Consider the following 13796-nt stretch of genomic DNA (forward strand, 5'->3'; position numbering starts at 1 on the left):
ATATTCACTAGCAACATTGAATCATGCCCCATCCCACCAGCACTGTCTGAAAATTTGGCTTTTAGCTAAATGAGAAAATGCACACAAAAAATACTTCCAATAATTAACAAACAGAAAAAAATTGATTCTTTTTTCTATTGACCAAGTTTAGTGCATTCTATCCTGGCTGGTGCCCTGCCCTCCGCCAAGTTTCATCAAAATCTTTCCAGTAGCTTTTGTTTAATCATTCAAACAAACAAGATACTTCCCTGGTGGATGTAATAAAACTTCATGTTTATTCGCTTAGGAATACAAATAAACAACTGAAATATAGATGTGCACTTTGTTGTAGGGACAAGAATAATTTCTGGTGGTATTTTGTTAGTTTGTGATACATCAGTCAACAATAAATCTTGACCAAGTTAAATAATCAGGAACCAGGCCACCACAAGGGTAATGTTTATACTAGTTATTCTACCTGACAGAATCACAAATACAAATGTCAGAAATAAATGGTAAAATTTGATCAATACAATGGAATTCATAAAATTTACTTGACTCATGCTCACTAAATAATCGTATTAGAGAAGTTATTCTAAAATAAGAAGTTGAGGAGAATACCACTTTGAAAGACTGCATTGGTAAATTGTGTACTAATTTAAGAATAATGTCTATCATCTTAAACTTGTAAGAAGTTTGGTGATTTTATCATGTATAGTTTTAATATATTAAAAAGATTCAGAGAATGTGAAAAAGTCTCTTTAAAAAGAACAAGGACAACAACCTATATTGGATGGCTGTGATGTTCAGACAGCACTGCATTAAAAACAGGCATGATTCTAAATGACATGACAGCATTAAACTGTGAGCACAGCTCATCATTGCATCCGCAATTAACGGTTCAACTCTACCATGAAGAATAGAAACCACATATTAATGTGATCCAGAAATGCTGCCGCCTTCAATGGGTAGGAGCTTTTAAGATCCACAAGTGAAATTATTTGTGGAAATCATGGATGCAGAATCCTCTAGATTAAAGAGGAAAAGAATCAGTCGGCTTGTTATGAACACACAGCTCAATACCTAACATCTGTGATTGTATGTAGGTGCATTAGTGCACGTGGTATGGGTAACCTGTGCATTTGTGAAGGCAACTTTAATGCTGAACAGTTAAAAGAGTTTCAGATAAAAAAAATGTTGCCAAGTATACGATATCTATATCAAGGACGGACTTGTTTTTTACAGCAATATCAAACCACGTTCTGCAGTATTACAACAGCATGGCTCCTTAGTAAAAGACTCTGGCTGCTTAATGGGCCTGGGCCAGACCTGCATCCAGACCTCTTGCTGGCATCAGTTTCTAAATGAGAGTATCATTTTCATTTTCCCATTTCACTTTCAGCGCTTGAAATGCTGTCTTTTTGGAATGAAATTATTAGTGGACTTTTTTTTAAAAATGAGGTTGTCTAGCAGGACCATGCCTGAGTCAATTACACCTTAAATAATAGAGACATACCAGTGCTTACTGTTTAGTAAATAACTCTTACTGAACTAATGAAAAAAATTATCCAGTGTCCCTATCAGAAGTTATATTGGAAACATGAATATTTTATGAGCATTACTCCAAGATCTGTAAATGTAAAAGCTGTCTGTCTCTGCTTCTGCAAAGCAGTGAAAACACTCACCATGTTGTATCCTGGTCCGGACCACTCCCACTGGGACATTATAGATCTTCTCCAAGTAATTCTTTATGTCAAATTTGGTCATTCTGCCAGCGGATAAGCATCAGACAGAGAAAAGATGACATAAATTGGGAGAGAGGGAGAGAAAGAAAAAGGAGACAAGAACAGAGGTTATGCAGGGAATGTGTTGTGATTATATACAGGATCACTGTTCATCAAAAACCACGCATTCAGAAAGACAATGATGATGCAGTCTGGTTGTATACCACATTCCCATAAATTCTGCCATTATATTACCTACTGTAATGGACAGGACACTTCCCTATGTACCCATATTCAGCTTTTCTCTGGACCATAAAGTGGAAAGAAGAGAAATGGGTGTGTCAATGTTCATCCAATTAGCTGTCTGCATGTATTGATCTTGCCTGGTGAAACACTACACAGGAAGTGGGACTGGCACCAACTGATCCGGTGGAGCAACCCAGATAAAGCTAGCCCACTGGGCAGCATTTGGAAAGGATTTCTTCAACCAGAGGAAGAAAGGCTTTTATCGGCTAAAAGTCAATTGGATTAGGCTAGTAGAGAGCATTTCCCAGATGCGTCTGACAAAGTGCTTAATAGCAACACTGTGGTCTGGCATAAGTGCCTCGGATATGGCATCTTCTAGCACCTCATTTGTTTCTTTGGTAGAGCAGTATAATGTAATATTCTCCATTTTCAAGAGTAAACACTGTAATACCGTTCACTATTGTTGCAGCATGAGGTGAGGCAACATTTACATTGCGAGAAAACCTCAGCTGCAAACATAAAAACTATGACGTGACAAGACTATACTTCAATGTTGTAAAATTGTTTTTTTTCACCCTCATCAAAACAGAGCACCCTTCTGTTTTCTGTTATATTATACAGAAAGCAGGATGATTTATTGTGGTGCCTCTTAAGTATGATAAGAGTTTTTCTTTGTTTGCTTGTTTGTTTTACTAAAAATCAACTTCAGGCAGTAGGATCTGAGAGCCAAGAGAAATAAACAGTACAGTAAGTGAGTTCTCCTTTCAAAAGTCAGTACTGGTGCAGACCACTCAAGGTGTTAGTGGAGACATTACCACACCACTATGTGAAGAAAGGCATTAACAACTTGATAAAGCCTCTTTAGACCGATTTGCTTCCCTTTAAAGATTTGCTATGCAGATGAAACTTTCTGCTCCATTTGCCCCCACCTTCCCCATAACCCCTCTTTGACAATGTGTGTGCCAGAGGGAGGTGAAGCAGAGCAAAGTGACCCGGGTACTTGAGCTAAAGAGGGAAAGGAAGAGAAAGGGAGTCGGGTTTTCCTAGAAAGCTGGGACGAAGAACTGAAAGTGGCTTAGGGACTGCAACGTCTTATCTTGATCATTAGCAGAGGGAACAGTGATCCTGATTAATGAGGAACAATTTCCGATCTAAATCCATCTGCTTTTACCACTCCAATTACCCAGCCATCATTAGGATACAGATAGCAGTCTATACGGTTACAGTTAAAGTAAGAACTTAATGATGTAATGATAAAAAACAGAACTAATAAAATGAAAACATTAACAATCATCAATCCAAATGTGATTTTCTTTTATATATTCAGAAATAAGTCAAATGAAAAAACTTAAAATAAAGTCAACATGTGTACTAAAAATATACCTTTTCTCTGACCAGAGCCAATACATTAGTCCCATTTAAGCTACAAACTGTAATCCATCTGACATCAAGCCTTGAGCTGAAAGCTGAGGAGAAAATGTCAAGTTAAGCGAGTACATAAACAAGCTAAACTTAGACGAAGGGTGTGGTTCTTCCAATAGAGTTTCAGGCAACATCTGATCATCATCCTAGTATAAACACCCATCTGACTTCACGAGCTAACCTTTCACACCTCAGAGAAAGAAAGAAAACTAGTCGTAAGCAACAGCCAAGGTTAACAGCATCGTTCCTCAGCAACTGGTATATATTTATATGCAAACACAGATGCTACAAAGATTTCTCACCCAAGATGATGAAAGACTCAACACAGTACCTAGAAGGGCATCAAATGACGCAGGCAATGGGTTATATTCAATTATGGTCTGTTGTTGCTGAGCAGTTTTAAAACAAGCAGACTGGCATGAAAGTCAGGAAACAAGTAAAAAATAGTTCTATTGTTTAGCACTGTTCTAGACAGGTATGAACGTGAGGTATACAACCTATCTTTGATATCAAACAGTGGTATAAAAAACAGCTCTCTGAAAAGATGTGGGAAGAGATGAAGTAACTGGGTAAACTGTTTTACCTTGCCGCACTGTGACATACTGTAGTTCTATGTAACAACAAAGAAGGCCAGGAATTTGTAGATCACCTTGCAGATCTCAGTCACCTGCTCAAAAAAGTCATCTTTCCTCTGCAATCTATAGGCTACGTGACAATTCACAATTGTGGGCGAACAAAGTGAAGGAGTGACTTTGGGGTCCAGGAGTTTAAGTCTATCAAATCTTACCTTTTTTGAAAGAAAAGTACAGCAGTAACATGCAAATAAATTGGAAACAATAAGGGTCTATGAACTGACTCCTGTTGGATTTCATTTTGCAGGCGTTGACCAAAACCAATCAATTTCCATATAGAATAACTCTGAAAGAGGAATAAAAAAAACATTTACCAAGCCTTTCAGACACCTGTTTTGTTTTGGGATTTTTTTGGATAAGATGGTCAATAGTTAACAATGACAAAACCTGCAGAAAGCTCCAACAAGATAAGATGGTATGTTGACCACAGTCAGCAGTAACAAAATATTTTAATAATTTATCCTCTGCAGTGGACCCTGGCTGTAGCAGTAGTACACTGTGTACAATTCTTGGCTCCAGTTTATTATAGTAATACAAAGAAAGTAGATTTAGCTACTAAGTTTAACAGTCATGCCACGGCCCCTGTTAAGTAGTCACATGCCGGTAGTTCTCTCCACTTACACCTACTACCAAATGCTAGTTCCATCAGTTTACATAAGATGAACCAAGTTCAGCTCTTCCACCAGATCCCCAAACTCAGAAATCTCCTCAACCCTGTTCCACGGTAAATTAATAACACAGCTTGTCCTTTTAACATGTAAACTTTGCATTTCCCAATAAGCCAACTAAGATTGTATTCAATGTGAAACCATAGTTTAACAAGAAAAGTATCCAGGGTGTACCAAACACTCCGTACACGCACACACACACACAGACACACACACACACACACACGCACACATATTCAGAAAACATCAAAGTGCATTGTGTCAGAGGAGCTTAGCATCAAGAATGAAACACGAGAGCTGCTTCTACATAGATGAAAGGTTAGGTAAAGCCGCTCGTCATTGTAAGTCTGCCCCATTGTTTGAATCAAGATACATCCAGTCACTACTATAACCCTCCCACCCACACAGACAATACATGCACAGAAGCTACTCAACACTAAGTATCAAGATCATAATAGCAGACTTTGTTGAGAGGGAAAGCCACTGAGGAACCTGAGACTTGGGGAGAGAAGAGACAGTTGAGAGGTGAGAATGTAAGAGCAGCGTGTGAAGGATTACATTTATTGTAAGGGTTTTCCTCAGACAATCAGCGTTTGCTGTAAGTGCCAGCTGCCAGCCAAATAGCCAACTATTCATTTAAGTCCCAAAGTCCACTTAATTATACTTATGGTTGCTTCTAAATGAATAAAGAAAAAGAAAAAAATATATACCTGAAACTGCATTAATTGCCCTGACAGGGAATATCTACTGTAGAGAAATTGCGTAAATGCAAACTACCCCACAATGTTCTTTAATACATGCTGCTATTGATAAAATTGTACAAACTAACATTTTTCATGCTTTGAAAATACAACATAATGGAAAGGAACTTCTTATTGTAAGTGTACAGACATGTGCTTATGACCCTGGTTCACATTTTCAGGCTAACATATGATCACAACATACTCTCCTCTCTATAGTCATCAGAAATTCAATACCATTATACCTGAACCATTGGCTGGCAGCTAAGAGGATCATCTCCTTAAAAAAAACAGGTGATGCATCATCATCAGCTTAATTAAAAACCTCTTTTTGTTACTCACACAGGAGAAAAATCTCTAAGTATGACAGCTGACATGACCTGCTGTCTTAAGTGTCTAGAAACTGAACCAACAACTTGATCACTGTGATCTAATGTTTGCATCAAGCACACAATCCAAATGTGTTTGAATTAGAGACTAAATTAAAAATATCACCAAAGAAATCAACCCATTTGAATCCTTACAAGCACTAGCATCTCCACCGTTAGTAATGACTGGCTAAGCACTTTATTAAATTCTGTGTTTGTTTTTTTAAACAACCTCTACACCAAGCCCATTATATCAGCTGATAGCACAGCAGCTATATTATTAATTTTGCTTGTACTCGCAGAAAAATACAGACCATGTGACTTTGTGTATACAGATCGACCTTAAATATAAATATGCTTAGCACATTAGCCTGCTTAATATTTTTCCAAGTTCAGTTACCTCAGATGATGCTGGGTCGGCCCTGCTCAGGTGACTACTGCAAGTGCTTCGTTATCAAAAGCCATTCCCACAGGATGTCATAGTAGGAAAACCTGGGCAACTGGAACCTGCTGTTGAGAACAGTTTGACGTCTCAGTCACACCAGATAAAATGTGGGACATCACTGCCTTGCCCAAAAGTTTTGATGATTATCTGTCAGCTGATTGGGTTTGGCTCCTTGTTGAGAAATCATAAATAACCTGATGACTTCGGCATTCTCCCAACATTGCATTCTTTTAAGGAGAAAACAGTGTGTGCGTGTGTGCGTGCGTGCGCGCGTACGTGCGTGTGTGGCTATCCTTGTTGTGAGAAGTGAATACTGTATTTTCCACACTGCTGTCACGACTGCCGACCAACAGGGCTGGCTTAATGGTGTTGGACTTATACAGCTTATAAGAGGAGCTTACCCCATAGTGAGAGACCTCACTCATGTTACCACAGAACAAAAGATGATGAAAATGATTTAGTTCTGGAAACTTTATCATTCCAGCTTTGTATACACTTCACAGACATATTTTGTATTTAATAAAACATACAGCAAATCCATACCACTGAAAACCCTTCCTAGAAAGAACAGCCCCAGAGCTCCTAAGCTTTTTACTCCATAGTCTTATGAAATTCCTGGACAGTTGAACAGATAAAGATCCAAGTGTAGGTTAGCAGGAGTTGCTCGAGCCAGCAATACAGGTCCATACAGACTCAAAAGCAAGATGAATAACAAAAGTGGCTCTCTTAAGACAACAAAAGTGTGGTTAATTAGCCTGAAACATAACCCATGTCTCATCATATTTACAGACTGCCAAACATTGACCAAAAAATGTTTGGTCCGATAGATACTGAACTGTTTGTTCACGTGCAGTAAGAGTGATAAAACCAGAGTATGGTCTGGTCTGATTGTAGTTAGCACCGTAGCTTGAAATATGACTGGGTTATTGTGAACAGAATGTTCAGCATTGTGATATTTCCTTTGCGTCTCTATGTCAGCGCTGGCCTCTAGCCATGCCAGGTGAGGCACAAGGGGTGTGTATTTGGGCGTCAACCTAGAAACTTGATGATGTTCCCTCCAGAGCAGAGAGGAAATACTAACATGGCACAAAAGGTTAGAGAACAATCGGGAAGACAAACAAATACTTCCCTCAAACAGGTAGAAAGAGAATTACATGAACAAAGCCCAGGTGTCTCAAACAAGTGCCAATAGGGATTGGTTTTGGATGTATTGCAATGTAGGAACAAAGATGCGCAAATGTGAATAACATGGACAACTACTGAGTACAAAGTACCAAGTGTCATTAAGATGACAATCATTTTGTGCTAATGTAAGGAGAACTTTACCAATTCTTACCAACAGATGCTCAGCGGCCACAGCAACTTACCCACGCTAACACCACCTGCCTCCAAGAGTCATAACTAATCACCCATTATGTAGTTACTCATCAATAAACCGAGAGTGGGAGTGATATTTTGTTTGTGTCAGTGTCTGTTCATGTGAATCCATTAACTATTCTTTTGTGTACGAAACCACAAAAATAAAATAAGCATTTCAAGTGCACACTGAGGCCCTAGCAGCATATCAATCGGCCATCCACCTCTCTCAAGCATCAAAGACTCAAAGAAAAATCCTTACACACCCTTATAAACACACATGCACCCTGCACTTACCCACTTTTGTGCATATGTACACAAAGACACACACCATTCTTAAAAACTGACTCGCTCACACTGAGAAGCGCACACACAGACATACACACAAAATTGCATAAGCACCCTCGGAGTTTGGCAGAGAAAATACAAAAATCAGAGTGGGAGGCCAGGCACCTGGATGAACAGATTATGGTCTAAACCCCACCAGAGACGCATAGACGACCTCCCTCAAACTTCAATTTTTCTCCCCAGAGTCGGCTCTGGCCCTCTCATTGCCTGAGGAGCACTGCTAACCTCAGTGACCTTGGCTCTCGGAGGTACTCAAAATCAGTTCATCACAACCAAGTGCTGAGTGGTGAGGACCTCCAGTTGTGTTTTATGATTTTCGTGCAATCATGCCAAATCAACTATCTTATGACAAAAATATAACACAGAAAAATTAGGAGGTAGCAAAGCGGTTGATACATTACACGGTGACGTAATATGTTGCATGCTCAACTGGAGACAACCTCTGGAGAGGTATCAAGAACAGTTTGTTTCATTTTCTGCATAGATATTAATATTGGCTCCTCCAGGGGCCCAATGTTTGAACACTCGTTGTCGATAACGGCCAAAACCTCCACTACAGCGCCAAACCAAACCATCTTTGGCTGCACCTCACACCCCACTGCCCACGTCAGCTCTTCACAAGTCTTGGAAGTTACTTAGATCATGTTGGATAACCACAATGTGGTGGGAACTGTCTGGTCAGTTCTAAAATTTCTGTTTTAAAGGCTGTCATGCCACCCAGTGGCTATGTTGTACAACTCCAGATGTATAATACTGATGTAGAAATATTACTGCAGTGGCAGAATAGTTAAAGGGGAAAAAAATAACTTTTTTCATATACCCACACACATGCACACGCATGCAAGCACACACACACAGACACACACACACGCACACACACTTCAACAAGTTTAAATTACAATAGTAATAAACTGTATGTATACATAAATGTCTGTATGTATGTATACACAAGAAATATATAAGGCTCACTTAAATTAAACTACATCCACCCAGACACATCAGGTAAGACATTTACCATAGATAACACTTAAAAGTACTGTAATATGCTCATTAAACTATAACAAACCAGAATGTTGTTGAAAAATGCAAAGGAAATTTGTTTCATTATAAATTAAATGTAAACTAATCCAACAATTTTCACATCACACCCCTGCTTCAAGCCCTCAGTAAACTGGGATAGGCTCCAGCTCCCCGCAACAGCAGATGAAGCGGTAGACAATGAATGGGTGAATGAACCTCAGTATTTTACCTGACTGTGTCACAAGCTATCTTAAAGAATAAAAAACAGCTGCTGAATGCATGACGAAGGATGTTCACTTCGGTGACATTAAACGCAGTACCCAGAGTTCAATTTACCTCAAGAAAGTAGTGCATCCCTAGGATGCACGAAAAAATTCAGCATCCCAACATGACATTTATGCATCCCAAAAGTAATAACAGAATATACAGTAGAAGCATAGGCAAGGATTGATTTTTGCCAATAGTACAATATAAAAAAACCAAACAAGCCGTTAATTCCAATGTTTTTATTAATAACACCATAACCGTTTAAGTAAAAAAATAGTAAAATTATATATTAGTTTTATCAAAATGTTAAAGCCTAGCATTCATTTATAAAAACAGTTTTAGAAATAAAGAAAGATGTAATACAGGTTTTTTTTTTCACTTTTGCTTTTCACTCAATAGTTTTCTTTGCCTTTAATTCATATGCTGTATTCTACTGTGGACACTGCACCAAGCTGACAGAACCTTCTCCACACAAATTTCAGTAATATGTCAGTAACATCTGTCTCTTTTTCTATATTAACTTGTGATCTTTTAATTTTTGCATCTCTTTCAGAGGAAAGGTGATAATTAATCAATCAATCAACCTTTATTTGTATAGCACTTAATCACATCAGCAGACATGTCAAAGCGCTTTAAGAGACAGACAAACCCAACAAGACTGTCCAAGCATAAGCAACAGTATATGATTGCCCTGGAAGGTCTAACTAACTCCTCGTTCTCGCTACAGTGCGTAAAACAAGTACACGTTGTGTTGCCTTTTGGTCAATTTTAATAAGGCAGAATCACGCAGGTGAGTCTCGTGACAAGAAATATGCGGCGATTTAGTGGTTCAAAATTTAAGTGGGGAAATGGAAAAATTGTGAATATTTTTGTTGAATGGAAGTGCATTTAAAGCTTGCATCCCAGGGATGTACGTCTGACGATCGTGCATCCCTGTCGCAAAAATGTGCGTCAAAGACACAAGGATGCACACAAACGGGAACACTGAGTATGATCCATCTACTTGAGCGTTGACACATTTTGTAATACTGCACTTACCTGTACATTGAGAATTCTTTGGGGGTGAGGCTTGTTTTTTTGCAAAATAAAAGATGTTGAGATTTAAGTTGAGCTGTACTTTCTAATTCTTCTGATAATAATATCAGCAATTTTTTTTATCATCACAACAGCACAAGGCAGACTACTCCTCCCTCAAACAGAAAAAAGATCCTGTAAAACTGTGATATCAACTTAATGTCACTTCAACCACTTTTACTTCACAGCATGACAGCTACAGTAGAAATGTATGTCTTTGCACCACCTTTGATACTCCATTACAAAAAGACAAGATGTGTAAGACTTACTCCATTGGAATGCGAAACTGGACAGTGTCTGGAGGCTGCTCTTTTCCCGGCCTTACCAGAGTCAAGAACCAATTGGGTCTGAAAATTCTCAACTGAGGGCCACCAAACTGGTAGAGAGGATATCTAAGAGGAGAGACATACTGTTATCACCTACAGCACATCATTTCCTACAATTACACTTTAAACCAGGAAGACTATACCATATCAACCCTAAACATGTAGAGTCGTGAGGCAAATTTTAGTTTCATATGTGATTATCAATTGTTGTCAAAAGTAAATAAAAGTAATCTGCAGTCAAAAGTCTGCCTTAATAATTTTTAACATTCAGTAACCAGTGAACAAAAAGTTCATCTACATCCAGAAAAGGGTGAGGCCTTTTATTGAAATGACACTATGCTTGCTCAATCATAAAGTAATTTTCGTAACAATTTATCTGTAATAATTGGTCAGTACAGTGTAGGAATTGGAAATGATGAACACAATTACATCAACTGAAATCATTTATTATTGTATTTAATACTACAGTATATTGAGCCGACTGAGACTTGAAAATAATTTTATTCAATACCTCACAACTCCAAAATGTTATTATACAGTCAATAACTTCAATACAAACTCAAGTCATTGAAATTAGAATAACTTAAAAAATCTTAAACTGTTGAGGTAATATTAGGTGGACTTGCTACATCAGGTGATTTATCTCCAAATCTACACAATTATTGGCAAGTAATCGGCTTGACAACTGCACTAATACGCTATGTTTTTAGCATAGCGGCTAACGCTAGCTAACCTACTGGTTGGAAAAGTCACTTTAGATTTAGAATTATCTTTTCGTGCACAAAAAAACCCGCTGCGGCTTGTGGATGTGGTGTAGATCACTGAAAACCATATGCGCCAATAACTTATTTAAGACAGAGATTTTAAATTCAAGACTGACACATGCTAACGCTAGCAGAGTTTGCGAGCTTACAAAACCGACGTAAGCATTCAAAGATTTATAGTTAGATTTCAAAACACAAACAAATAACTTGTCCCTTACATTAGTCTTGTCACTGGCATCGCTAAAAAGATTTGTTAAGGGATGTCACATAAAATATCGGCCAGTTGCTTTGTACTGTTTCAAGGTTGTTTCTCGATACACGTGCGGGAATATACTTCCGGGTGCGTTAGCGTAACGCATGCGCATTACGGTTGGTAGTCTCTCGTGGTTCATGTCGAGAACGTGAACTCTTTTGACACATACAATGAAACACCAGTAGAGGGAGACATCGTCCCATGTCGTCAACAGACTCTGTGCCCAGACGTCCGACCTCACACCCAATACTAAATGCCTTCAGCAGGGGTAAGGATGATTGAAGGCCCCCTGAGTGGAACATGAGTCCCTGGCTCAGCTGGTTTAGTCCTGGCAGGAAATGGACCACACTGACAGCCCACGCTATGCCAGGGAGGGAAGTTTCCATTAGTTAACATGCCATGGTGTGTGTGTGTGTGTGTGTGTGTGTGTGTGTGTGTGTGTGTGTGTGTGTGTGTGTGTGTGTGTGTGTGTGTGTGTGTGTGTGTGTGTGTGTGTGTGTGTGTTGTGTGTTGTGGACGGAAGTTCAAGATTTAGTCATTATACAGTTTGATTCATGCTCCATGATCAACCATCCCTATTTTTGTCTAGTTTTATTCTGTTCACCAACACTTCACTGGTTGTTTATTTGTTGCTTTGGAAATGGTCCATCTGACAGCTGATAAGTTCATCTGACAACACTACAGATTCATTGAGGTGGTGACAAAGATGTGGTTTCCTTTCAAACCATATACTGTAACATACATTATAGCTATAGCTGAAGTCCACAGACCATAATGTGGAGGTTACTACAAAAACACTTTCTTTTGGAAATGTAACAAATGTATTAGTAAACTATGTTTAATAATACACATTTTTCATGAAAACAAATTTAATAAATTTGTTTTAATAAACATAGTTCATTGAAACAAATATGTTATGTATGCTTGTACTGTATGTAAGTATGTATTTTGTAAGAGGAAAAGGAACCTGCATTAGCACCCAAAAGGCAGAGGAAGAGCTAACCATCACACAAAAACTTATTTTTGGACTTATTTTCCTACAAATATTTGAACTTTAAGTGTTTAAACGAATAAAGTGTGAAATGTTCCTGCCTCTCTTGAGAAAATTGTATAAAGTGTGTAATGAGAGGTTTTACAGCCATAGAGCATCTATAATAATTGTAGAAAATGAAGCTGACTACTTTGTGTATTTTGCCTATTCTGGGTTATTTTTGGAACGCAACTCCCACGATAAACGAGGGACCACTGCACACCCATCTTCCTACTCTGTCATTCCAGACCTCCAGTCACTATGACTGCCTGCCCCACCCTGATTAAAGGTTCTATATTAAACTCTTTTTCACACAGCTGTCAGACATCCAAATACTCTGTATTCGAAACTTATTAACCCAAACTGATCTGTGGTCCTGAATTTCCTGAATGTGGCAAAGGGTAACGTAGGATACAAACTTCACCTTGGTGATGAACGCCCCTTATCCAGGGGAGAGGGGAGTGTTCTCGGAAAGATGGGGCCTGGCTATGAAAATCACCCCTCTCCTTACGTCATGACAGGAACTGAGTCTGATCATAGTGTTTGAACATTGTTTCATTGGATGTGGGCTGTAAAGTCAATGCAGAGTCCATTGGTTTTCTTCATTCTAGAAGTTGGTATGGTTAGGAAGGACCGCTATACATTTGTAGAGACCAGAAAAAAAACATGTTTATCATAATATGACCCCTTCAATGCCACTTGTTTCCTTATCCCCTCCTACATGTACAGTAATTCATAAAAAAACATTTTACCAAAATCAGTTGCAATGCACCTGGTGGGCACCCACGAGTACAAAATTGTGTGTGTGTGTGTGTGTGTGTGTGTGTGTGTGTGTGTGTGTGTGTGTGTGTGTGTGTGTGTGTGTGTGTGTGTGTGTGTGTGTGTGTGTGTGTGTGTGTGTGTGTGTGTGTGTGTGTGTGTGTGTAAAACCCACACACAGCCATAACAGTGTGGCATCTCCTCCTCATCCTGGTTACCAGCACACACTGCTGTCACAGCATCCCATTCTTCAACCAGAATTCTTTGCAAGTCAAGTGCCTCCTGTATACCCAGAATTACTGATGGAGGCATATCTCCATAATATTTGAATATCTCTCTCAACAGTTATAACAAAGAACAACAGCAACATATATA

At 38.8% G+C, this 13796-nt stretch overlaps 1 protein-coding gene across 2 annotated transcripts in view; it reads right to left on the reverse strand.

The window, feature by feature from the left end:
* Window positions 1–11736, reverse strand: part of mrpl23 (mitochondrial ribosomal protein L23) — a 42230-nt gene extending 30494 nt beyond the window's left edge. For both annotated transcript variants that reach the window (XM_068314064.1, XM_068314065.1), the window contains exons 1-3: window positions 11598–11736; window positions 10559–10681; window positions 1665–1747 (exon numbers count right to left, since the gene is read on the reverse strand). In XM_068314064.1, coding sequence (XP_068170165.1) covers window positions 1665–1747; window positions 10559–10681; window positions 11598–11617 — 226 coding nt within the window. In that variant the 5' untranslated portion in view covers window positions 11618–11736. The remainder of the gene's footprint in view (window positions 1–1664; window positions 1748–10558; window positions 10682–11597) is intronic.
* Between the last annotated feature and the right edge of the window lie 2060 nt (window positions 11737–13796).

Source organism: Antennarius striatus, chromosome 4 (assembly GCF_040054535.1).
Source record: "Antennarius striatus isolate MH-2024 chromosome 4, ASM4005453v1, whole genome shotgun sequence".
NCBI classification, from domain to species: domain Eukaryota; kingdom Metazoa; phylum Chordata; class Actinopteri; order Lophiiformes; family Antennariidae; genus Antennarius; species Antennarius striatus.